Source organism: Calonectris borealis, chromosome 11 (genome assembly GCF_964195595.1).
Source record: "Calonectris borealis chromosome 11, bCalBor7.hap1.2, whole genome shotgun sequence".
NCBI lineage: Eukaryota > Metazoa > Chordata > Aves > Procellariiformes > Procellariidae > Calonectris > Calonectris borealis.
In genome coordinates this window covers 18,385,542-18,409,995 of record NC_134322.1, presented here as the reverse complement: position 1 = coordinate 18,409,995, position 24,454 = coordinate 18,385,542, and the positions used below count along the sequence as shown (strand labels likewise).

General features: G+C 37.5%; 1 protein-coding gene and 1 long non-coding RNA gene across 11 annotated transcripts; one reads left to right on the top strand and one right to left on the bottom strand.

The window, feature by feature from the left end:
- Positions 1 to 4,118: 4,118 nt before the first annotated feature.
- BNIP2 (BCL2 interacting protein 2) lies at positions 4,119 to 24,005 on the top strand. 10 transcript variants are annotated; one of them, XM_075160280.1, is made up of 12 exons: positions 4,119 to 4,137; positions 8,571 to 8,708; positions 9,188 to 9,318; positions 10,084 to 10,151; positions 11,280 to 11,447; positions 13,349 to 13,525; positions 14,178 to 14,280; positions 14,586 to 14,717; positions 15,248 to 15,334; positions 15,483 to 15,581; positions 17,067 to 17,102; positions 19,654 to 24,005. In XM_075160280.1, exons 3-12 carry the CDS (start codon positions 9,269 to 9,271, stop codon positions 19,700 to 19,702), a joined length of 969 nt encoding a protein of 322 aa, XP_075016381.1. In that variant the 5' UTR covers positions 4,119 to 4,137; positions 8,571 to 8,708; positions 9,188 to 9,268; the 3' UTR covers positions 19,703 to 24,005. The 10 variants fall into 10 exon arrangements, with proteins under 10 accessions (XP_075016381.1, XP_075016380.1, XP_075016379.1 ...); XM_075160279.1 differs by having other exon boundaries at positions 4,130 to 4,165; XM_075160278.1 differs by lacking the exon at positions 4,119 to 4,137 and adding an exon at positions 4,140 to 4,267.
- LOC142086796 (uncharacterized) lies at positions 7,474 to 8,575 on the bottom strand. Its single transcript, XR_012675252.1, has 2 exons — positions 8,453 to 8,575; positions 7,474 to 7,710 (listed from the first exon to the last, which is right to left on the bottom strand). It is a non-coding gene; the product is annotated as an uncharacterized LOC142086796 (long non-coding RNA).
- Positions 24,006 to 24,454: the final 449 nt, after the last annotated feature.

Sequence of the window (24,454 nt, the reverse complement as noted above, 5' to 3'; positions counted from 1 at the left end):
CAAAAATACCTATGCAGACAATAACCTTGGAAAACAGAAATTATGTGTACCTGTGTGTAACTACCTCCTTTTTTCTGAGATAGGCAGACTTTCTAGTACAAAGAAATGTGAGTTAACAGTATACAGCCATATGTTTGTCTGCAATTCTACTGGTGCACTGGAATTGTCTAATGGTATTTATCTGGAAGAGGCAGATGCAAGCGATCTCTTACTGCTTTTATTTTTCCACATTATTCCCACAGTTAATGGGTCCCTCAGCTTTCAACCGAAGTGAAGTTTAGGATTAATATCTTTTTTTCTTGAGGACATAGTAGTTAGCAAATACGGTATTAACAGCAATGTATTTAGTACCTTTCACTTGCAGATACAGAAGTCTTATTTAAATACTAATGAAGAACATCAATAACTTCCGTAAACAAGATAATCATTGTATCCCCCACCACACACACAAATGCAGACATGAAGACTCTCATGGCTAGCAAGTTGGCTCTTCCTTTCTCTCATACTGGTATACAAACTGGTACTGTTTGTACCTAACAAACTGTGATGCTCTCTGATAGGAAAAATACATTAAAAAACCTGAGAATCATACACGTAGAGGATGAATAGATTCTCTTTTGTATGTAGGTAATAGCTATGTCCTTGAAATGGCAAAGGTCTGGGGTTTGGTTTGACTGTTATGAAAGATGCGCATTTTTTATTTTTTTGTACTTCTCTAGCTGAATTCCAAACACAAGATCTTCACTTAGACCTGACTTAGACCTTGACTTCTTTTCAACAATGAGGTATTTGTTCCAACATAGAAAAAGGTAAAACGACAGGGAGGAGTGCTAGGAGACGTGAAGTGCAAGAAGAACCAGTCCACTATAGCATCATGGCTTGCATCTGAAGTAGCTCAGGGAGGTTTGGGAGAAAGTACACAGGGACACAGAAGGACTGTGGTGAGGGTCACTTTCTGCTCAATAATTTACCCCACAATATGCAAAGAGGATGCAACTATGAAACTCAGCTAGCTACAGTAGCGTGACAACTGATTACAGTAGAATGGCTTTAAAGAGGTGATGATGTACCCAACAGGAATATCGGAAGTGAGGCAAAATATTACACACTACCTACTTCCTGTCCACATACCTGAAAGCTACTACTCTATAATGCGTTGCTCTTGTCATTTTGTATCACAGGTGTCTAAGACAGGAGCCAAGTTATGTACATGGACTACAAAAGCAGAGGTAAACTACAGCCCAAAGCCCTTATCATCAAAAAAGGGCAAAATAAAGTTGGGAAAAAAACCAGTATTTGTACTTTCTGTACAGGGAAAATGGCAAGGAGGAATTCTATACAAATACAACCCCACAGAGACAGACTTTCAAATGGATGTTTTAAAATTCCAACATTTCTGAGCTGTTGCGTGAACCACTTGAAAAGGGGGGCATTTTTAATATAGTTGTTGTTGTTGTTGTTGCTTTTAGATTACTAGAAAATATTTTTCTAATAAGTAAAATGGGAAAAGACCATGAAAAAGGTCAATGTTTTGGTATTCTGTTCCTTTTGATGACTATTTTCTATTTAAAGGTTAATTGTGAATTATTTCAGAGCCGAAATGTGTAACAATTAATTTTTTCCATGGAAAAATTCATGCAATGGAGCATTATTCCTTCAAGCCTGTTCTCTTTGGTAAAGCTTTCCTGTGAGAATCTGCTTATATTTGCAATTGTCTGATGTTTAAAAATAGAATTATTCAACATTCCCTAGTAGTTGGCTCTGACCTCTTGTTTGCTTGTTTTCTAGGTTACATTTGAACACTCGACAGATTTCCAGCTATATTGTGCCACCCCGTGTAAGAGATGGGAAATTGCACAACTTCGCTGACCATGACACGAGTTTGGTGTTGGTGTCCTGCAGACGACATTTGTGCATTTTGAAGACAGTTTTGAGTTTATCAACAACTGAAGCACATTTAGAAAAGCATTAAAAGTATTTAATATGAGACAATTTTTCTTAAAACTTTACTTTGCTGGAAAACTTTCAACCTTTTGACTTAATAAGTAAGTCATGGTAGTCCTTTATTTATTACTGCTCTGTTGAAAGACAAGGAAGATTATCTATTAGGTAATAAAATTATTCTCTACAGCATAATTTAATCTCATTTTCTACTTTATCTAAACCAGAATAGAACAGTACTGATTCAAAATCTGTACTGCGACAATTTGCAAACTTAAGTTTGCTGATAAAATAAGGGGCAGGAGGGTCTTCAGGCATCAAACTAATAGATAAGTTTTGATCCATGTTAACTGAGCAGCCTATAAAAGGGAACTTCTCTTTTCTGTAATGTAGTGTACCCCTCTAGGAATCACAGACACCCTTCATCTTTAGAGCTCAGTTAGACCCAGCTCGTTCTGGAATAATTCCAACTGTTCACAGATACTCCACATCAGCAGGCTGAGATCTCTTGCCATTCAGTCTTCAATACCTAGGCAAGTGCCTTACAAACTGATAGCAAAAGTCACATAATCGGATCTTCACTACTAAAAGCTGGGGTGCTACAGGCATAGGAAGTTCCAAAGTAGGCACACTAGTAACAATAGTTACTGGGAGCAGATAGAAGAATATAACGTCCTTAAGCATGGAGTATTTTGTCATCTTCTGTGGCATTCCTACTTCCACAAACCAAAAATGGTGACATAACAAAGGTGGCAGGATACAATATTTTTTCCCTTTTGCTGCTTCCCCTTGCTGTTTTACTGTATTTCTCCTACCAGTAGTTACACACCCTCTCTTTATACTTAAGCTAGCTCTTGCGTTACATTTGTAACTATTATCTGACAAACTTATGTTACAATAATGCCCGCAGGCCTCAGGCCATTTGCTACGCATGATACTAATTCTTTACAAATGTATTTTCAATGCTTTAATTAATTTACCTTAATAATTGCTTTTTTCCTGTTGTTAGTAGATTTTATCTTTGCTGGTTGGGGGTGCCTGTGCTTTCTGTTCTTTAGTGGTATTTTTCTTTCTCACATTTTCCTCCATTCATTTTGTGCCCCCTTATATCACTTTTTAATTTTTTCCATGCTTCCTCTCCACATCTGTCACATTTATTCCAAGTTCCTTCAGTACCCTACAATAAAACAAAATTTGTTGCTATTGTTGCATTGTTCACCTTTGGGCAATAGATTCGCTGTGAGTGATTAGCTGTGATCAAGTTAGAAGCTGTCTGTATATTGTAACAATGTGTTAGTGGCAAGTTCTAAACCTTAGCCAAAACCATCCTTCCATCTTGATCTCCTCTTCCTAGTTACCATTCTTGGTATGTGAAAAAGATGAAAATGAGATTTAACTAAACTAAATGAGATTTATCTAACTTCCTGTGCTTCTATTGTGCATATGTAGTATCACTAGATTATGTCATGAAGAAGGACTGTATTTTGGATGCCATTGCTGCCATAGTTACACAGCTGAAATTGTAATTTCAGATGATGTGGAGATTCAGGTTTTTTGCTCAATAACTCTGCTACCACTGCCTTGCCGCTATGCAATACTGATGTTCTCTGTTCTCTTTTTGCTCATGGAGAAGGTTCCGCTCTTGTTTCTGACATTCATCTCATACTTTCCTGAGCACCTGAAATATCAGGCACAGCACACGAGTCTAGTACACAGAACTCAGTGAGTGGACTTGGTATTTTCCATTCTGTGTCCCGTTTACCGCGGGCCAGGACGCGACCCCTCGGTTAACGTTCCTGTGAGAAGCGGCTGTCCTGGCCGGACGGGCAGCGGCGGAGGGAGCTGTCGGTGCCCCGGTCAGCAGCGGCGCCATTAATTACCTCCAGCTGAGAGCTGCCCGGGCCGCAGGACTCATCCTCACCACGCTCCCGGGAGGCGGGCAGCGCTCCTCGGCCCCGGGGACGAGAGGACAGACGCCACCCCGACCGCCCCCGGGCCCCGCCGCCCGCCCTCAGAGCGGCGCGAGCCCCGCCTCGCGCCCTCCCAACGGATGCCCGGCCGGCTCCGCCCCGCCCCGCGCGCGTGCGAGGGAAGAGTGCGCACGCGCCAACCGTCGGAGGGGCGGGCGGCAGCGGCGCTATTTTACGCATGTGCACGAGTGCGCCAACCCCACCCCCCACGGAGAGGGGCTGTCACGTGAGTCTGGCGGCGTATGCGCTTCCGGGTGAGCAGGGGCGCGCAGCGCAGCGGGCCCATTCCGCGGCGGCGGCGCGGGCGAGGCCGCGGCCCGTCCCGTCCCCTTCCCCCCACGTCCGCCTCCCGCGAGGTACGGCCGCGGAGGGGGCGACAGCGGCGAGCTGGGAGCCTTGAGCCGCGGCCCGGCAGGGCTGTGCGGGCGCAGGGTGGGGCTGCGGCCCGGCCGCCCGCCGGTGCGCGAGGGGCGGCGGGGTTCAGTCAGGAGCCCCCGGCCGCTGGGGGCCCGACCGGGGCAGGGCCCGCCTGCGCCTCGGGCGTACGAGCCTCTGCCGAGCCGCGCCGGTGACTGGCGCGGCGGGGGGGGCTGTGCCCGGGGCGGCGCTCCCCGGGCGGCGAGCAGGGACCGCCTTCCTGCCCGGCTGCCCGCGGGGAGCGGAGTGGGCTCGTCGTGCGGCCCCGCTCTGCCGGGCTCGCGGCTTCCTGCGCAGAGCGCGGCCTCGGCGTCGCTCTGTACGGCTACTGGCGGGTGCTGGGCGCGGCGGAGGGAAGAGTTTTGAGCACGTAAATCTTAAACTTGAAGATGCTGCCCCTGTCCCGGTAGGGTGGTCGCACCAGGGCAGAACAAACGTCAGCCTTAATTTCGCTAATGAGGTTGGGGGGTTGTCTTCAATTACGGAGACTCTTTCCCCTCCCCCCCCTTCTCTTGTGTGGCTGAATAACGAGTGGGGCCTGTGAGGGAATAACTTTTTCTGATGTAGGTTTAGCAAATGCATAGGACAGAGCTATGTCGCAGAAGTTAGAGTTGCTTTCTAGTGCCTCTTATTTTAGTTCCCCATTTCCAGCTACTAATGTAACACACTAAGTAGTAATTTATTATTTCTGTTTAACTCGTATGCATATTCAAATCTTACAAAGGAATATTGATTGTATTTAGGCAGGGTATAAATTCTTTTTGACTATTGTCTGCCAAGTTAGTATTTACTTTTAAATGAATCTCAGTGATTCAGAAATGCAGATTCTTCTATTGCTCTGAATGTGGAGTTTAAAGTAGTATCCTCAGAGATGAAAGCAAGAGTGTTTTCAGAAGTGTTCTCTTTTACCTGACTGATTTCTCCGTGCTTTGATGCTGAGAGAAGGGAGTAAAAGCAGATGAAGAATTGACTTGTTATTAATGAAAGTCGTTGCATCACCTTATTATGCAAACTTGTAAGTGATAAAGTTTGGATGTCTGTCTGCAGATCTGGGAAATGTTTCCTGGGGTCATGGCTAGTGTGGCTGCATTCTAAAAGTCAGTGGGGTTATAAAAACATTTAGAAATTATAGTGAGCTGCACCATGTGGATGCATGTACCAGAAAATATATCCGTTCGTTACTTTTGGCTTGCTGTAAAATCAAATGTGAAAAATACTCTTAGAGGCACCTCTTTAAGCCTGGAACCTGGAATTCACTTAACTAACACTCAGTTAATGTTTGTGTTGAAATGGTGAAGGTGAAATGTAGCAAAAGTAGGCTAACCTTGTTTTGAAGTTAATTGTAACTTTCTGAGACTGAAACAGCATGCTATTCTTTGCCCATCAGGTACATAGTTCAGTAGTGTGCTCATCATTGCAGTTGTCTTGCAAAATAAACTTTGTATTTATTCTACTTCAAATGCTGAGGTGCTGATCAAGGACTGAATATAGGTCTTTGTATTAGACATGCAGATATGACTATATAAATGTGTAACTCCTATTTATTTGTGTATTCCTCTGAGAACTCAAAGAGTTAAAACCTAAAAAATAATTTTTGCAAAGGGTCTTTAACTTCGTGAATAAAACTATCTCATGCATTCTGTTGTCTTTTTTAAGTATCTGGGACAGATTAGAGTCTCTGTTTAGCTGTAAACTAAATTTTAAAAAATGGCAGTTTATAATAGGCTTTTCAACACTGTTGTATTTGGTATTCCAGCACCTACCAACTAAGCCAGCTTGTTATTAATGAGAGAACTCTGAAAATTATCTCTCCTTCCAGGAAAAAAGATGAGAACACTGATACTTGATTTCTGGTGCAAGCAGTTATACTCTTCAGATGCAGACTTAAGTAGGTTTAACCTGGTGTTGTGGAAATGGAAATCTGTTCATTAGCAGTAGTGGAAGGGTAGTGGGGTTTTATAGTGATGTGCTCCCTTGTGATATTTTTTTTTCCTTTTTGAAATGTTGTAACTTGCTTGTTGAGATGCTTAAAAGTATAAAAGGCATTCTTGAGCACCAAAGTCCAGTGGTTCCAGTAAGAGAGCAGAACCACATGGCAATCCTGCATCCAGATGTTCTTTGATGGGTTGAAGTTTCTGACCTTTAGATAGCTCCCAATCTTCCATTTCCATTTCTTTAAGTAAAATGGAAAGTAATGAGTAATGGAGAGTAAAAATGATTGGGCTTGCTGTTCTCAGAAACCATGACTTTTTGAGTTGGCCATGAAGAGTGCTAGGATCAGATAGAAATTAATTGCTTTTCTTTTACATGACTAATAAATACTTGCATTATTACAATACATTTTTCAAGTTAAGCTTTTAGATCTTTGATTTACAGCTGAATTAAAAGGAGACTTTGGCATAGTAAAACCAGAAGATGTCAGCCCTACCACAGCAGCTGTAGGAAGACTATTTTACACTCTGCTTTAGTTTGTATAAGCAGAAATAGTAGATTTTTTTCCCCCTGCTTTGTAAGCATTTATATTAGTGATGTAAAATTATTCAGTAGTTAGCACTTTTCTAACTTTCCTGAGATTACCCTTCCTCCTTAATTTCTCATTCTTCTAGTTGACAAATGATAGTGCTTTTGTACATGAGACTTCAAGTCAAAACATCCAAAACAACTACTTAGTCTGCATGTTAAGTAGGATGCTGTAAACCTGAATTCAAGCTTATCTGATGTTGAACTTGGAACTTGCCTTGTAAGTTGTTTGCAATTGTACTATGCAGTATTTAGCGAATGATTGCTTTCAAATCTATCTTAATGAGAAGTTGCTGATGAGAATTCTGTAAGTAATGTGAGAAGTGTTTTGTAAAAGTGTCTTAAACTTTTATTACAGCATGAGTAACTTTTAAACTCTATGTCTGTCTTAGTGTATCAAGTTTACTTCAATTTAATGAAATACACGCATGCTTCTGCACTGAAATGCTGTACATCTGAAATTAATAGATGTTACTTGGTGTTTGGTATTCTTCAAAAGTGTGGTGAGAAAACTGTTCAAGTCTTGGAGCAAAACCCTACTTTAAACTGTTTTGTGGGAATTGTATTGTGAACACTGTGCAGGCGAGCTCAAAAGTAGTGTCTTATAGCCACCAGCACAGTGATAGGGTTGGTTTGTGGTGGTGTGGTGGTTTTTTTTTTTACTGTCACTTTTCTTCATTTCTTCATCTGTCACTTAAGAATGAAGTCATCAGTTTAGGTTTTCTTTTAGATTTAGTGTCTGTTTGTTTACAGTTAACTGCGTATTTGCATCAGATGGTCCGTTCCGTACCGATTGTAACCACTGTATTCTCTTGACTGCATAGGGTACCTTGTGAAACTTCTTGTGCTTCATCTCAGTGTCCTGAAACAAATGCATAAAGAACTATGCACATATTCACTATTACTACTGATCAAAATATGATCTTATCTCCAAGCAAATATTTAAAATTCATTGTTGCAAACACTCAGCAGGTTAGTACCCAGGAGAAACTGTGTGCTGAGAATATCAACATCTTAATGAAAGAGAGGACATGTTTCATGAGGAAAGTCATATGATTCAAGCAGCAAGAAACTAAATGGCATATTAGTCAAAAAGGACAAATAGAAAGAGGGAGAGCTGGGAGAAAAACTGCTGGGAGCAACTTCTTGGAGATTGTGTGCACAGGCACATACTGCCAGCAACTGAGTGGTGCAGGGGCTGCATGATTCAAACAGAGAGAGTCTGATCCTTAAGAGGAACCAGGTTGCTACCTTCTAGAAATTTTATTTCCATTTTCTGGGTGAGGGAGGCAGGAAAATGTCAGTAAAATAAGCTTAAACTTTGGTCATTGATGTTTAATCTGTCTCTGGTACTGCAGTTTTACAAAAAACCAATCTTTTAAATTTTCTTTATTAATCAGCTTGTGTAGTGTAGCTTTAAGCATTGCAGGACACTTTAAAATCAGTCTGTGGCTGTAATCAGGTCAGGAGAAGAGAAATTGAGATTTGGCATGAAAGGTGATTCTACAGAACAGTAAGTGTAACTTGTTTCTTTTTAGCCATGTAAAAAATAAATTGTCTCTGGCTTAATTAGCAATATGATTGCATTCAAACTTTGTACTTACTGGTGCTCTGTGTTGATTGCTTCTTTGCATTTAAAAATATCATTGTTTCCTGTTTTGATTAGTGTTGATTTTCTTAACATCTTCATTGATAAGTTTACCTGTTCCTGCCAATCTTTAGAGCCAACGCAGTTACGAGCTTCAACTGGCTTGGACTTGTATGTCAGCAGAATGGTTTATTATGTTCCATTATTGCGGATTCCTTGTTGCTGGTGATGGGTGAGCCTGAAAAAACACAGCTTGACTTGCACATCACAGGGTGAGTTCTCCGAAAACACTTTCTGAAATAGTTATCTTTAAAGTGTTTGGTTTTTTTTAAGAACTGGGTTGTATTTTAGATCTGACCATCTGGGGTTTTTTTCTCAAAATATACACTTATTCAATATCTCTTATAGAATCTAGAGAGCTGTCAGGTTTCCTACAGTTTGGAGTGAACTGGTGTAATCCTAAATGATAGATCAGGTTGTTCAGGGCCTTGATTTTAACTGAGAGGTTGATCCTGCTTGAGCAGGTCATTGGACTACGTGAGATCCCTTCCAACCTAAATTACTGTAGGATAAACCATTCCGTAAGCAGTTTTGTATGGGGGAAAAAAAAAAGGAAACAAACCATAAACTTTTCCCTGGTGTTTTTTTTTTTCCTGCGTAATACCTCAACTTGGTGATAAGTGAAAGGATGTGTTGCAAGTATGGGAATTACAATAGTATTGAACTAGCATATTCTGTTGTGTTCCTGCAGCTCCTCTTTAGCCCACTCTCTTGAAGACAAGAAGTTCTGGCTGATCAGGAGTCTCTATTAGCAATTCAAGTTGGCTGGAGAATGGAAGGTGTTGAGTTTAAGGAAGAATGGCAAGATGAAGATTTTCCAAGGTTTTAATTTTTTTTTTTTTTAAGTAATTCAAGTCAAATGCATAACATCCAGAATAAGCTGTCTCTATCTTCCTGGTGAACTAACAGTCAGTATAATCTTGAAGTGATTTCCGTTGATACAGTAGTCTTGAAAAGGCTTTGTGGTATGTTTCTTTATGGTCTGGAAAGGGATCACTTCATGTTCGTGTGTAAGTTAAGCAATACAGGAATGTCATTGTTCAAGTTTCCAGTGTTGCTAAAGTGAAAATGTGTAAGTTTGGCTTTGTTTGTTTTCTGTGGTAATCTTTTGCAACTACATTGTTTGCGTATTATTACCAGGCCCAAATATTTCATTAAGCAACATTTCTGAGCAAATTTTTTAACAGTTAAGACTGCTAGTGATGCTTGGGCCTACAAAGAAACAGCTGACTTCAGAAGCATTCCATAATAATATGACTAAACTACTTCTGCAATGTATTTAATGTCAAATTTTCTCAAGCAAGAATATGACAAGTTTTCTTAAGGATGACACACACTAATAGCAACCAGTATTTTGGCATTTGTCGCATCAACAGATGGTTGCTTGAATGCTGTAAAGGAATTTTCTGCTACTTTGGTGCTTTGTCTACTGAAAGTTTGAACTTGGGCTATAAGTAAATTTTAGTTCAGTACTATCCCACAGTGGTTTTTTTAGCAGTGTGCAAGTCTAAATATTTGGTATTTACCTGGCTGCTTAAAAAAGGAAAAAAAAAGTTTTGTAACAATGGTTTCTACTTTGTGCACCAGGCCCCTGCCGGAGGATGATCCTGTTGAGTCAGATATATTGGCTGCAGCTGGAACGGAAGGTGAAGCTGGTAAGAACATTCTGCTCCAGTCATGCTGACTGCTTTCTGCTTAGATGGCTGTTTTAAAGTTCCATTCTGTTTTAGGGTGGTTTTTGTTTTTTTTTTTTTGTAGGGGGTTTTGGGGGTTTTTTTTGTTGTTGAGGTTTTTTTTGAGTCAGGCTTGAGGAAACAGCATTCTAAATGACATTTGTTGTATGTGAAGAGTATTATCACCATCTTGTCTAGAAAGAAAAGGGTTTTGGAATAAAATATGAGACTCTTCATCCTCCCTGTGAACAGAGCTATCCAGGTAATACTGGACAAAAGTGAATCATTGCACTCACTGTCTTAAAATCTTGGTTCATTATTTGGCTTCTGTGCATCAGTTAGGGCCTACCTTAGTTCCACTCTAAATTTCAGACCTTTGTGGCCTTTTAAGAATGTTGCCTGTCCGAATGGTCAGAGGGGAAATAATACAGATGTTTGGGGGTTTTTTTACACTTTTAAATTTTTTTTGATCTTGTCTGTCTGCTTTAGTTGTGACATTTCCAGTGCTGGATCAGTCATTTTATTTTATTCCCTGCTTTCAACTGCTGTCTAAATCACGCAAGTATTTGCCTTGTGTCTCAAAGTATGCTGTATATTCACCTAATAGTTTCTTTAATTTTCTGTCCTCGTTGTTGTCTGTCAGCCTTCTTTTTTTGCAGCTTGTATATTATTTTTTCATCAAAGATGGTTATGATGATACCAATACCTAACAAAAACAAGGGCTAGGGACATGAATATTGCATTATTTGCAAGACTTATTTAGTGTAATATCTAGAATAACTCGCGGTACATCTTGATGTAGCTAGCATGGATAATAGTTGCTTAGGTGGTGGCAATTCAGGGTTTTCTTTTGTAGGGAGTATGGTGGTTTACCACTATGATCGTAGTGTGTATGCAATCGGGTAAACTTATGATCTTGAGGACTTGAGAACTTTGACCTCCAAGTGCTGTTCTTTTCACCCTGTGTTTAATTCTTATTCCAAAGATACATCGTTTAAATTATGGGCATTAACTTACAATGCATTCTGAGAAAGCTCTTCTATCTTGTTAATATGCTTATCTAAACTCACTTTAGCTTTGAAAATAAATAATTTGCTTTTTTAAATACAGAGGTTAATGGAACCAAAGTGAGGAAGAAACTAATGGCTCCAGATATTAGCTTAACTTTGGATCACAGTGAGGAATCTGTTTTGTCTGATGACTTGGATGAGAGTGGAGAGATTGATTTGGACGATTTAGATACTCCTTCAGAAAATAGCAATGAGTTTGAATGGGAAGGTAAGTATTTTGTTACTTTTGTCTGATGCCCTAAAATATTTCTATTTTCTTATGTGCAGGTCAGCAGTTTTTCAGGTGGGAAATAACTATGACTCAGTATTACAAGAGGAAAAATACAAAGGGAGTGATTAGACTAGAAATTGGAAATAGGCGCAACGAATTTTTAAAGAGCAAATCAGACCTCCACTGATTAGTAAACAGGCAACATAATAATAGCCATAACTTCAAATAAATGTAGGTTAATGTCATAAAACACCTATAAGACTAGAAGTTATGGAAAATCCTCACCATTGCAGTATGCTTTTAAGAATCAACCTGGGAAAAAAAATCAAAGGTGTTTTATATGTATTATAGATCAGTTTTAAATGGAGGTGAACCATATAAAGGGATACAGATTATAGATTAGCTAGTCAGAAATTGATTAATTGCAAGCCTTTGTATTTAAGGAGCACTGAATGGTATTTTTAAAAATATTGAGTAACACCTGACCTTATATCTTACTGTGGTGAGAATGGCCAAAGGTCAGTAGCCTTAGAGTTTGCATGCTTTCCGGATTGACTGGAAGTGGTAGAAGAGCCTCTATTTTTGTCAAGGAATTCTGAAATAACTTGATAGGAAGTTAACTTAGCTATAGCTACACTAGTAATGATCTTAATTTTAAGAAATGAACAGATGCTTCATCTTATTCTTGTAGGCAAAACCTGGAGATTCTAACAAATTTTATTTGAGGTAAAAAAGTCCTGTGTAGGAGTTAAAGCACAAGTTTTAAACTTGCAGTTTAATTATGTTTTAAGGCCCTCTTATGTAAGCCAAGAACTGTTGTGTTGGTCAAACAGTTGGAGTCTTCAGCTTCTGTAAACTCATGACTTAAGAATGTCTCTAAGTAAACATATAAATTCATTTTTTTTTTAAATTCTGGAAATAAAATAATTTTAATTCCTGAGTAAACAGGAAGTTCTCTTTTCACTGTTACATATGAAATGCTACTTGCTCTTCATTCTGAGATAGCTTAGAAATGGAGAAGGAAACACTCTTTAGAATAAGGGGTTTTTTTAAATAGCTAAAGACATATTGCAGGTGAAGTTTTCATAACAAAGACTGTGGGTTTACCTGTGTAAAAGGATTTTCATCATTTTAGTGAAGAAGAATTGGTATTTAGGGTTAGTTTTGCGATGATGCGAAGGAAATGTTCCGAATGTTTGTGCCTTGTTTTTAAAAGTGCTGAAAAGGGTTTCTGTCTTTTCTTCCTTTAATGCTGCTGCCTTCATTTTCGTGGAAGGATAGTTTCAATTAACAGCTTTGTCTTGGGAACAGACAGCTAACTTGCAGTAGGTTTTTCTCGCTTTGGGTAAGGTCTGTGCAACAAAGTCAAGAATCATAATTTAATTGGAGCAAATTGTTTTACAGATTGCTGTCAGCATAAATTTCATATATATTGATTGCACACATGTGAATTAGATTTAATTTCTAATAGATTTGCCTGCATGTCTGCTTGCAAGGTACTGTCAATGTTTTAAATCATGCTTCTATGTAAATCTGTGATCAAGCTACCTGTGTAATTATCATTGAAGTTAACCACTTTGTCTATTTTGGTGAGATTCATCAAGGTCTGTGTTCTGAAAGCTTACAATTAAATAGGCTTCCTACATGAATGGAAATTTGTCATGTACTTTAACATAGAAAATTACAGTCAATGGATAACTGCCAACATAGGGTATTTTGATAAAATGACACCCATGAGATCCTATTTTGTAATGACTGAAAGAACTAAGTCAGCTGATTGTCTGACTGGCAAAAGAATATTAAAATAGATTAGATAGCAAAGTGGTTAACCTGTATTGTAATTGATTGTCACTATACATAGTATTCATAATGGATCTTGAACATGTTTTAACTGGCAGATGATCTTCCAAAACCAAAAACTACTGATGTAATTAGGAAAGGATCACTTACTGAATACACTGCGGCAGAGGAGAAAGATGACGGTCGACGCTGGCGAATGTTTAGGATTGGAGAACAGGACCATAGGGTGGACATGAAGGCAATTGAACCATATAAAAAAGTTATCAGTCATGGTGGTAAGGATTAGTGATGTGCTGAGGGGAACTGTTGAGAAAGTACTTCTTTAAGCTGAGTTGGGGTGGCACAGGAAGAGCTTTGGGCATAAAGACTCATGTGATGATTCGTTTGTTGCATTAAGGCATATGGTTGATTTAATATTTTTTCTCTATTAAACTAAAGTTCCAAAATGTACACATGTTCAGATGAAGCTACTAGCATGCACATATGTAATAAGAGGTACTTACCTGTTCTACAGTGTCAGTGCTACCAGTATAATTTTTTGGTTTTAAGAGTGTCGAAAGCGTTAACTGTAGATCTACTAAGGCATACATCAATTTAGTGACTCTTCCCAATAGTCTGTGGAGTTTAGATTGGAAGAAAAGTTGGCTATGTAAAATGTTATTAAATATACTGAGATTCTATACTGAGACATTGAGTGTACGTACAGCGCTTGATTTACATCAACTTCAGTAATTTCTTCAGAAGTAGACAAACTTGAAAAAGAAATCTTGAGGTTTTCTGTAACTGTATGAATCTGTCCATGTAGAATAGATGTTTGTAGATCTCTAAGGTAAATAATGAAAAAGCTTACTGAATGTACTTGACTTTGTGTAAATGTAGTCGATGTATAGCCGCCTTTGTCACTACTGCTGTTTTCATTGATTTTAGGTTATTATGGTGATGGGTTAAATGCCATTGTTGTGTTTGCTGTTTGCTTTATGCCTGAAAGCAGCCAGCCTAACTACAGATACCTAATGGACAATCTATTTAAGTAAGTAATCATCTGCCTCTGAATACTGTCTTAATTTCACATCGTGAAACTTAGCATTTTAATGTAAGGGCAATTACTTCTCTCTTTTTTTTTTTTTTTTAAATGAAACTTTTACCTTTTCCTCATCTGAAATATAAACAGAAAAGCAACTACATCTGCTTCTAGGAGAGAGGAAAAAAATTATTAGATGTTGCTCAACACTGTTGCCAACCCTGTATTTTTTTATAATATATTTTAGCATTACTAGGAACTACTTTAATATCCACAGATCTTCATCTGAAAGTTTTCTTTGCTTGTCTCTGCAGATATGTAATTGGCACTTTAGAGCTGTTAGTAGCAGAGAACTACATGATAGTTTACCTGAACGGTGCAACAACACGGAGAAAAATGCCAAGTTTAGGCTGGCTTAGGAAATGTTACCAGCAAATTGATAGAAGGTAAGAAGCTCTCCAGTGTTTTCTTACAATATTCGCATGTTCAGTGATATACATATTTAGCAACAACTGCTGTTTAATGTGGGTCTGGTATGTAGTGGTTGAGATTTAACTAAGCAAATTGCTTGGTGTATTGAAAACCTCTTCCTAAGCTAGGCAATGTGGAATAATGCTACAGGCATGCGTAGGTTTTTTTTGGTTTTTTTGTTGTTGTGAAAATAGTAGTGTTAGAATACTGAATACTCTTACCACATAGAATATCCTTAAAACGTCATGTATTAATATGGTAATGTAATAAGGGGGGGGTCCTTTGTGAACCACTTCATCACTAGTTGTGTAAAAAGATTCAAAGAAACTTCTCTCTGGAATGTTATTTCCTTGTCATTGTTGTCAAACTGATAATGGAATGTCAGAATACTAGATTGATGTGACAGTTGTGCTTGCAAAAACATACTTTTTATATAATAAAAAAACCCTTGTTGTCATGCTGCCTTTTTGTTCTAGTAATTATGTCCACTGTTTGAATTCTTCAGGTTAAGGAAAAATCTGAAATCATTAATCATAGTTCATCCTTCTTGGTTCATCAGGACACTTCTGGCCATCACAAAACCTTTTATTAGGTAATACTCTAGAAGCTATTTCTTTTTCTAAAAAAAAAAAAAAAATAATCCTAACAAGTGTTTACTTTGAACTTCAAAAACTGTTTTAATATTGACCTACTGAAAAATTTTTAAGTTGTAACTGTACGCTGCATTTGTTCTTTCACAGCTCAAAATTCAGCCAAAAAATTAGGTATGTCTTTACCCTGGCAGAACTAGCTGAACTCATCCCCATGGAATACGTTGGCATCCCAGAATGCATAAAACAGTACGTTTTATTATTCAAACATGTTCTACACCGATCATGTTTTAGAACTGGTATATATCGTATTCAATGATTGGTTTGAATGTAATACTTTGCATTTAATAAAATTTAATTTGACTCAGATCATTGCTATCTCTAGGAGGAGTATCCATGTTTGACCACATTGCTAACTACAGTTTGGTATGCAGTAGCATGGATAGTCAAAACGTTAATGTATAGGGATTTTCACAGACAGTGCCTTATGTAATTACCAAGTTACAGTGTGTCAATTAGTCTTCTAGAGACAAGGCCTCATTCCAGTTGTTCAGCCCCTTAGTATACTAAACTGGCTTGTGAGTGAGAAATTTTGGGCATGTTGATACTGAAGTTATTTACAGTATCTTCAGTGTTCTTGCTAAAATGTGGAACAGGTTAAGTGGTGAAATATCACTTGGGTTGGGATTTCATTTAAAAGAAGAGCTGTGCTGGAAAAATGCTGAATCCCTACCCTTAACAGTTCTAAAACTACTTTGGTGAAGAGGTGAAGGCAGCATCGTTGTCCTTGGTTTTCTCCTCTTCCTTCCTTCCAGATACAAATATCTATTTTAATGTCAGCACAACTCTGCTCTCAATTCTGATGATGATACTTTTGTCAGCAGCATTTGTGGGTGCAGTAATAGAGTAGAAGCATAAACTTGGATCTTAAAAAAGCCAAATGAAAATACTAACAATTCTGATGATAAATTGATCAGCCTATTGGAGAGTATAACATACAAAACCTATAGAGTATGCATCACAATAGGTGATCACAGACTGGGAACTCCATGAGGAAAGATGGCATAGTCTCACTGTGTGGACAGAAGGGCACGTCCATGTTGGACAAATCCCCCTACCACCCCTGCAAATGGCTGGTTATTGCAGTAAACATTCAGGTGGTATCAGCTGCACAATTTAACTTTTTATGAAATAGAGAAAACACAGTTTTCTTGAGGTGGGGAGGAAATATTGACATGACAATGCTGAAGCAGCCTTGTGCTATCTTTAGCATTTTTTTTTTACTGGAGCTTTTGAAGGATATGCTATGAATATTCAGACTGTCATTCCAAGTCTTGAAAGACTCCTTTCTGTATTGATGAACCTTTGACTATTCTGCAAAGGCTGAATTTGGTTGACTTAGGGAGTTAATTCTCAGACTTCTGTGGAGGATTATATCTGGTTTCAAACTGTTACAGATACAGACTTTAAATTTTAGTGATGGATGTTAATACTGTACAAGAAGCTGTATTGAATTCATATGTTATGTCATAGTAACTAAATCTTAATAATCTTAATGCTTCTTGTATAATGCTTATAAATATTGGAGGTACTATATATTTTTTCTTAATTATATCAGTTTCAAAACTTGGTATGTTTCTACAAACTGTATTGACACTAATACTAGTTTGCAGCTTCTGTTGAATTTGGCCTTCATATGTTATATTTACTGAAATCAAACTTTTCCTCACCAAGGTATGAAGAAGAAAAGTTTAGAAAGAAACAGAAAAGGTATATTCATATTTTGACTAGGGTTGCATCTAGATGAGATGATTTGCACTGCAACTAACTCCCAGTTGATTGGCTTGCATAAAGGAATAAGCATTTGTAAATATAAACATGCACTAGTGACTAAGTTTTTATGTGTAAAAGTAACTCTACTGCCTGCAAGTACAGTATATCATCTAAAAGAACTCGCCCTGAATGTTCAAACAGATATTTGTGAATATTACTCTATTACATGAAATGCTCACTTTTTAGGGGATACATGGATTCTCAACTGTATCTTCAAGAGGCAAAAGTAGTGCTTCTGTATGACTCGGATTAAATCAAGTTTCACTGTTTCTAACAAGAAGTGATGTCTGAAGGAAAAGCTGTTTTTTAGGTGCTAAGCTGTAGCTATGCATCAGCAGAGATGCAACTCTGGAAGAAGTTCTAATATTGAATCTTGTATCTTGTATTTTTGGTATTCACTGCCTTTTTAGTTATTAACTTGCACAGATACAATCTAAATTAGTATTTTTAGTGCTGTTTGTATTTGCAGTGCCTGTGTTCCTTGCTAATAAACATTGGATTTTCATTTTGTTAATTTTCAGTGTCCTGCTAACTATTTGAATGGATATGTTATTTTTTCACTCTATCACTAACAAACATTTTGAAAGGTTTTGCTACTAACTTTGCTTTTTTTAATTACTCTTCCTGTGTGTGCATAACTATTGAGGGAGGCTTATTGTCTAAATTGGGTAATGGACATAGAGAGGAACACTGAGAGATTAAAATAAAAGGAATTTAAATTCTTTCTGAAAGCTAGCAGGTAAAGCTAGTGACAAGTGTTGAACATTCTCTAGGTATTATTCCCATTAAGTGATAATCTTGCAGTGTGTAACCTGAAGTACTAAGCCTGTCAAATTTAAGAAACCCATTCTGTACATATTGAACAACAGCTCTGCTTGATTACGCCCCACTGCCCCCCCCTGCCCCCCCCGCATGATTTGGCCCAATTCTATTGCAAGGTCCATTGTATTCAGGATGCAAACCTGAGACATTCAAACAGTAATGTAAAAACTTTTTAAAATCTCCAGTACACCAAGCTTTTTAGTGTCCCTATCGATGTCACCACTTATACTACCATCACTTTTGTAAAAAGCAGTATGTTCCTTAAGTGAAACTTATGTATAGAGGAGAGATCACAGGCACTATTTGATACTGAGACTTTAATCAGGTTGAAAGCAGTTGTAGGTATTTATTATAACAGGGGGAAAGGGAGATGTGTTGAAGTTTAGTTACTAAATTTGTTGAGGCTGGCAGTAGGAATTCTTTGGCTATATGTATGAGCCACTTTGGAAGCTAGAATATAATATACTTCTATGGATTTATATTGTCAGCTGTATGTTTATGCATAGCTTGTTTGCATTAGCTTACCGTATTTTCTTACACTTTCTGCGATTAGTCCTATAAGTCATGTCAAAACATGCTTTCCTAAGATACTGCAGAGAGGACAGGGAAGAGTTGCAGCTGCATACTGTGCAGGTGAACTAGGACTGTTGCTTCCAGACAACACTGCTCCAGACCTATTGGATCCTTATGTACTAGGTTCAGTTCTTACAGCTGCAAAAAAAAACCCCAAAAACTTGCCTCCCCTTTTTATGGGTTCATGGCCTAGAAGAACTGTCATTGTTCTTATCACTTTGAAAAACTGGCTGGTTATAGTTTGACAGACTGGACAGGTAGGTTAGACAATTAGGTTGCTAGAAGACAAACTTGGCCTTAGCCTCTTTCACTTTGGAACTGCTGTTGGTTTTAAAATTAATTTACCTCCATGCACAATTTATTTTCCAGAGATATAGTTAAGACTGTAGCTTGTTCTTACTGGAAAGAGGAAAAGTACATCTCGTGCAGGTGTACTTTTCTGCAAAGCAACATTTTTGTTTGCTGGTCCTGAGGCAGATACCAAAAAACAAAGCAAAAAAACCAACCCAAAACCAAGCAAAAAACAGTTTTAGCAGCATGATGGTGAATTTTTCATGGGTAATTACAAGAGTCTTAGAACTTAGTAGAAAAAGTATTAAGGAACCAGTTAACTTTCGTTTCAACTAGTGCTGTTACCTTCTTGGCTTAATTACTATAATATTAAAGGTAATTCTGTGCTTATTCTGCAGTGTATGAATTCATCATAGTAGTGCTTGACAGTATTGTTATGTTACTGTAAACTTGTATTGCTGCTTGCATTCATTAATAAAAGCACAGAACCTGCTTTTCTTCTTCTGTAGTCAAACTTCTCTTGTGCTTTTCAAATGCTTCCTTTTGAATGCTATTGTTATTTAAATGGTTTCTTAACAATTTTAATTTCTAGGGGAAGGTAAGAAATTTTTTTTTAAAAAAAGCATTGTTGTGACTGTATTCAATAAAAATCTCAATTTAATATTTATTTACTAAAACTTTTTCTATGTAAAAGCTTTGTGTTTTCCTGTTTAAGATTAATAGTTTTTGCTTAATATATGAGCTATCAAACTAAACTACTTCTTAACATAGTTTTAATTTTACTGCTTTCTTTGCTAAGCAGAGTTGACCAAGAGCTGAATGGAAAACAGGAGCAGAAAAGTGAACAATAAATTTGGAGTCCAAACAAGACTGAAGAATATGCAGATGGAATGATGCTATTTTTGCTCCATTTATAATGCATTCTCTGTGTATATATTATATAACTTGTTGCAAAAGGTGCTTAATTTCTTTGGACTAGCACACAATGGACTGCTTACTGCTGTATTGGTTTGTCTTGACTTTAATAGCTATGTTTATGTAATCATTTTATACTGCTAAATGTCAAAGAACCCTATGTTTTCAGAGGATGTTCTTGCAATTGTTTATCTAAATGATGCATGTTCTTCAGTAAAATATTTATATACCTAAATGTTAAAGGAAAGAGATAATATATATTTTTATGACTGAGCAATATAATGTGTATACCTGCTGAAGGACTTCATTTGCAGGTAGACAAGGCCGTACGTTACTTGTTATCGTATAAATCTGTTTTGCTGTAAATGGTCAAGTGCATTTCTTCGTTATCACAGAAACCTTAATTTGTTTGGATATTAAGAATCACATAATGTAGTCTTTCACAAGTGTGGAGATCCGTATTTTTGTTCACATACCTAAAACAAGCAGTACTCATTTATTTACCTCGCTAGAGTGAGCTTAAGCTTTGGTGTCTTTTAGTCAATTTTTCAGAATGCAGAAGTGCGGTTCTGTGAACTTCAGTCTGTTGGCCAAAGGGTTTAAGCCTAAGCCACAATAGAAGCTGAACTGTTTGGATGACTAGTAAGATATCAGACCTTTCTCAATTTAAGTTGCAAATTTAGATTCTGCTTCAGTAAACCAAGGCTATTTCGGCTACCAGAAGGAAATGAGTTCATTGCAGTTCTTCCTGGATGAATATTGGTTGTCGCCAGTAGGAACTCTGGTTATACTCGGTAGAGCTTGGGAGTTACATAGATATTCGAGCCATAATATCAATTGTTTGCAGAGGTATGGGGAGTCTTATGCTACCTTTTGTCATCCTTGTAGATGAAACATCCATTTCTAAAGCTCTTAGTTTGACACATGATACCAGCACTGATTTCACTTAACAAAAAAAAAAAGTGATTTGAAGGTTGGGGATTTTTTTCTCCCCACAATGGTAGTAAACTTGTGTCTGTAAGAGGTGTTCTTGGACATATAACTAGTGTTTATAGGTTTATCAGAGCAACAATAATGCACTGGTTGATAGGTTGTGAAAGTTTGTAACATCTTTTGAATAATCATTGCTATTTCCCTGTAAGGACAGGTGCATGCAAATAAATCCATTTAGGAGTTGAGCAATATGATATTGTAGCAAATATATTAAATCTTCACTTTTGTTTTTTATTGTGCTCACAATTTTGTCTTAATGCCAAAAATAGCAGTTCTCAATTATATTAAAAGCTAGTGTTATACAGTTCTCTTATTTAAAAAAGTAAGGTTGTGTTTAACCAGATTACTGCCTGACACTGATAAACAGCAGTCAAGAGATGTTCCATGGTCAAGACTTACTACCAATTAACAATTAATCTACTGTCTCTAATGATACATGTATAGACTCTGAGAGCATATTCATGTCAAATGAGGGCAAATTGCCCATGTCTCTGCGAGGTTAAGTCTGCAGTTAGAGACTTTCATCTCAAGATCTAGGTACTTTTGTTATAGTAGCTTCTGTATCCGTTTCAGAGAGATTAATACGCAGGATGTTCTCTTTCAAAAGGCAATGCTAATTTCAAGCTGCTTTACATCGATTTCATCAGGTTTGGATCTTGCTCTGAAAGCAGAACACAAATATGAACAGTTTTTTTGGGGCTGTCTTATCTCCTGCTTCAATTTTGATGTGGACCCAGATTAATATAAAGTTCCAGTCAGTAAATTGGACGCTTACAGCCTGTTTACTTCTGATACTTTCACAGTGTGGTGTGTATGACCATGCAAACCTGTAAGCCTTCCAGATTTTTACTGATTCTGTGTGCGTCCTAAGCTAGATACTAAGCATTCTGATCATCTCATTGCAAACTTTTCCTGAGTAAAAAAAGTATTTTTCTTAGTAATTCTTAGTGGAAGGATTGTAGTTCTATATGTCCTGTTGCTTCCTATGTGTATAGTGCAGCATAGAGTAGCCAGTCCTCTGTATAGGCTGTATTATCAAATGATGGGATTGTTACTGTTATTTCCTGCTGGCTGAGTGATTCTACAGTTTCATGCTGCAGTAGTACTATTTCTTTTGGAAATGTGTATGTGCTTGCCTAATGGTTTATTTCTCTAGTATAAGTTTTTGTGAAAAAACTATTTTCATAGCACAACAGTTCTTCTGTCCCTAAAGATATGCAGCTTGAGAAACAGGTGTACTAAAGAATTATTCCCCTCTGACCTTTTGCAGCTTATCACTTAATGGTGAGGTGGATGTTTACAAAAAGCAAAGACGTCCCAAAGTTATCTTGAACACAAATGGGTAACTTTTTGTCAAACTTGTATTTTTTAAATCTATAAAATAATTTAATATATTTTAATATTTAAAAACATGAAAAGTTGGAATGTCATACTTTAATAAAAGTTATTTCAAAACCTGAATCACTTTGTGATAAGATACAGTATTGTAGGGAATTCACCTTTCAATGGCACTTCCTTCTAAAAGTAAAACTCATGTTACTAAAATACAGTTTGAAAAGATAATTTCATGAGTCACTAATTTACCTTTGATTTGAAGGTCTCAGTTTATATATATATATGGTAATAAGTTGTTAGTTATCTTTTGTTATTACTGTGTGCAACTGAAATACAGATGTTTGGGCCAGTGGCCTCTCTGTGTGTGGATGTGACACTTTGTACATTGATTTTTGCAATAGGATCAGTGATCAGAAGTGGCAAAGATATTTTGGCGAAAGCGTTATTAAAAACTGATGTGAGTAGACTCTAGATGGCTTGAATATTCTTGATGTTCTGTGTAGTACAGCAAAGCCATGTTCTGTTAGAAAGTAATGGAGAGGGATGTATAAGGATTTAGTGCTGAAGTAGCTTGAAGTCTTTGAAGTTCTAGGATGTTAAAATGGAGAAATTTTGGTTCCAAAAAGCTTAGAACTAGTTAGAATAATATGTAACCTTGTTCATAATGCAGTTTAGCGTATTTTTTTCATTTATTTTCAGTGAATAAGTAAAGAATAGTACTTCTTGCTGTGAGGAACTTTGCACTCAGAAACAGTAGTTACATTCTGAACTGCACACAATTAGTACATAGCCTGTATTTGTTAGCATGTTTCAGCAAGTTTGCATCATACACTTAAATGCTCTAATGACAGCTTAAAACCTTTCAACGGTTAATTTGTGTCAGACTTCAAGATTAGATTACATGTTGGTGGTAATGGAATCTTTTATGAAATGACCTGGAAGTGTGTCATAGGGAGGAGAGTGTAGCATTGGTGACTAGTCATGTCAGCCTCACCGATGTCAGCTACTGAAATGTCTGTAGTTAACAGAAAATAATGGAACTACATTGTCAATGGGGACTTTCTAAACTAAATCTGTCACAAAGTAGTAAGTTTCTTGGTGAAAAGTGCGTGTATTCCAGTGTCAAATTCTTGTCCGTGTATCCTACAGATTTATACAGTATTTATTATGTAGAAAGATGGCTTAAATGCATCTCTTATCAAAAGCTGTTGTCTTTGGAGATGACTTTAATTCTAAAGTCATTCCAGTCTCCCTCAGAAAAGTCTCATATGAGGACAGCGGGGAGAGGGATAATAGCTTGCGTGATTTTTGTAACTGCAGAAGTCTTACAAAGCTTTCAGTGAAAATTCTTATTCAATCCGTGTGGATGCAGGTCATTCTCTAGAGGATTTGTTTCACTGACTGGTTGTCAGAGACGCTTGAAATAAGTGCTGTAATTATACTTTTTAAGGATACCTGGTTTTAGTCAGAGTGGCACTCTGAAATAAAAGGGATATTTAAATATTCACATTCTGAAAGGCAGATTTTGCAGCTTTCCTACCTTCGAAATTGTAAGTTGAACTACATTGTTTCCCTTATCATGTCTTGTTCCTTATATTGAGCTAATGGGAAAAAAAAGGCATTTGTGAAGTGAAGAGGGTGCAGTTGTATTACAGTTTTTCATCATTCCCTTCAAGCATGACTGAGATCAGCGAAGTTAAAGCCATTCTTTGCTCAACTAGATCTTTTTTCAGTGTTGCAATTTGGACTGCCCGGATTACTCTGATTTAAATGTACTGATTTTTTTTTTTGATACTGAAAATTATCTGAGAAGCTACTGGAGTGTTTCCAAAAAGTCAAGTCCTTATCTTACCGTGCTCCTTACTCTAGCTTGCTCAGCTGCTAGTTAATATTTATGACATGGAATTCCAGGTTAATAATTACAAAAAATATTCATGGAAGACAGATGCTTACCTTCCCAGTGGCTCTGCAGTGTTTTTTACTCAGTCATCTGAACAAAGCCTTTTTATTAAAAAGAAAAGCCTGAGTAGTAGGGTGCTCTACCAGTTGAATGGTAGAAAGAAGGGTTAGGACATTGTCTACTAGTATTAGTAAATTTTAATATGTGTGATATGGGAAATGTGCAGTGTTTAACAAAATAAAGCTGCTGTAGTCATGCAAAAACATAGGTAAGTGAATCATAGCCCAAAACCGGCTTAAATTGACTATTAATATTCTTCACAAATCTGACTATTTTCCTTTGCCCCTTTAATATAAAACTATGTAAGTACAAGATTCTTCACCTACCTCTTAAGAATGTTATGATCCTTTCCTTTTCAATGAGCTGCTGCTTTCTGTTTGTGTTCCAAGGTGTCATGGAG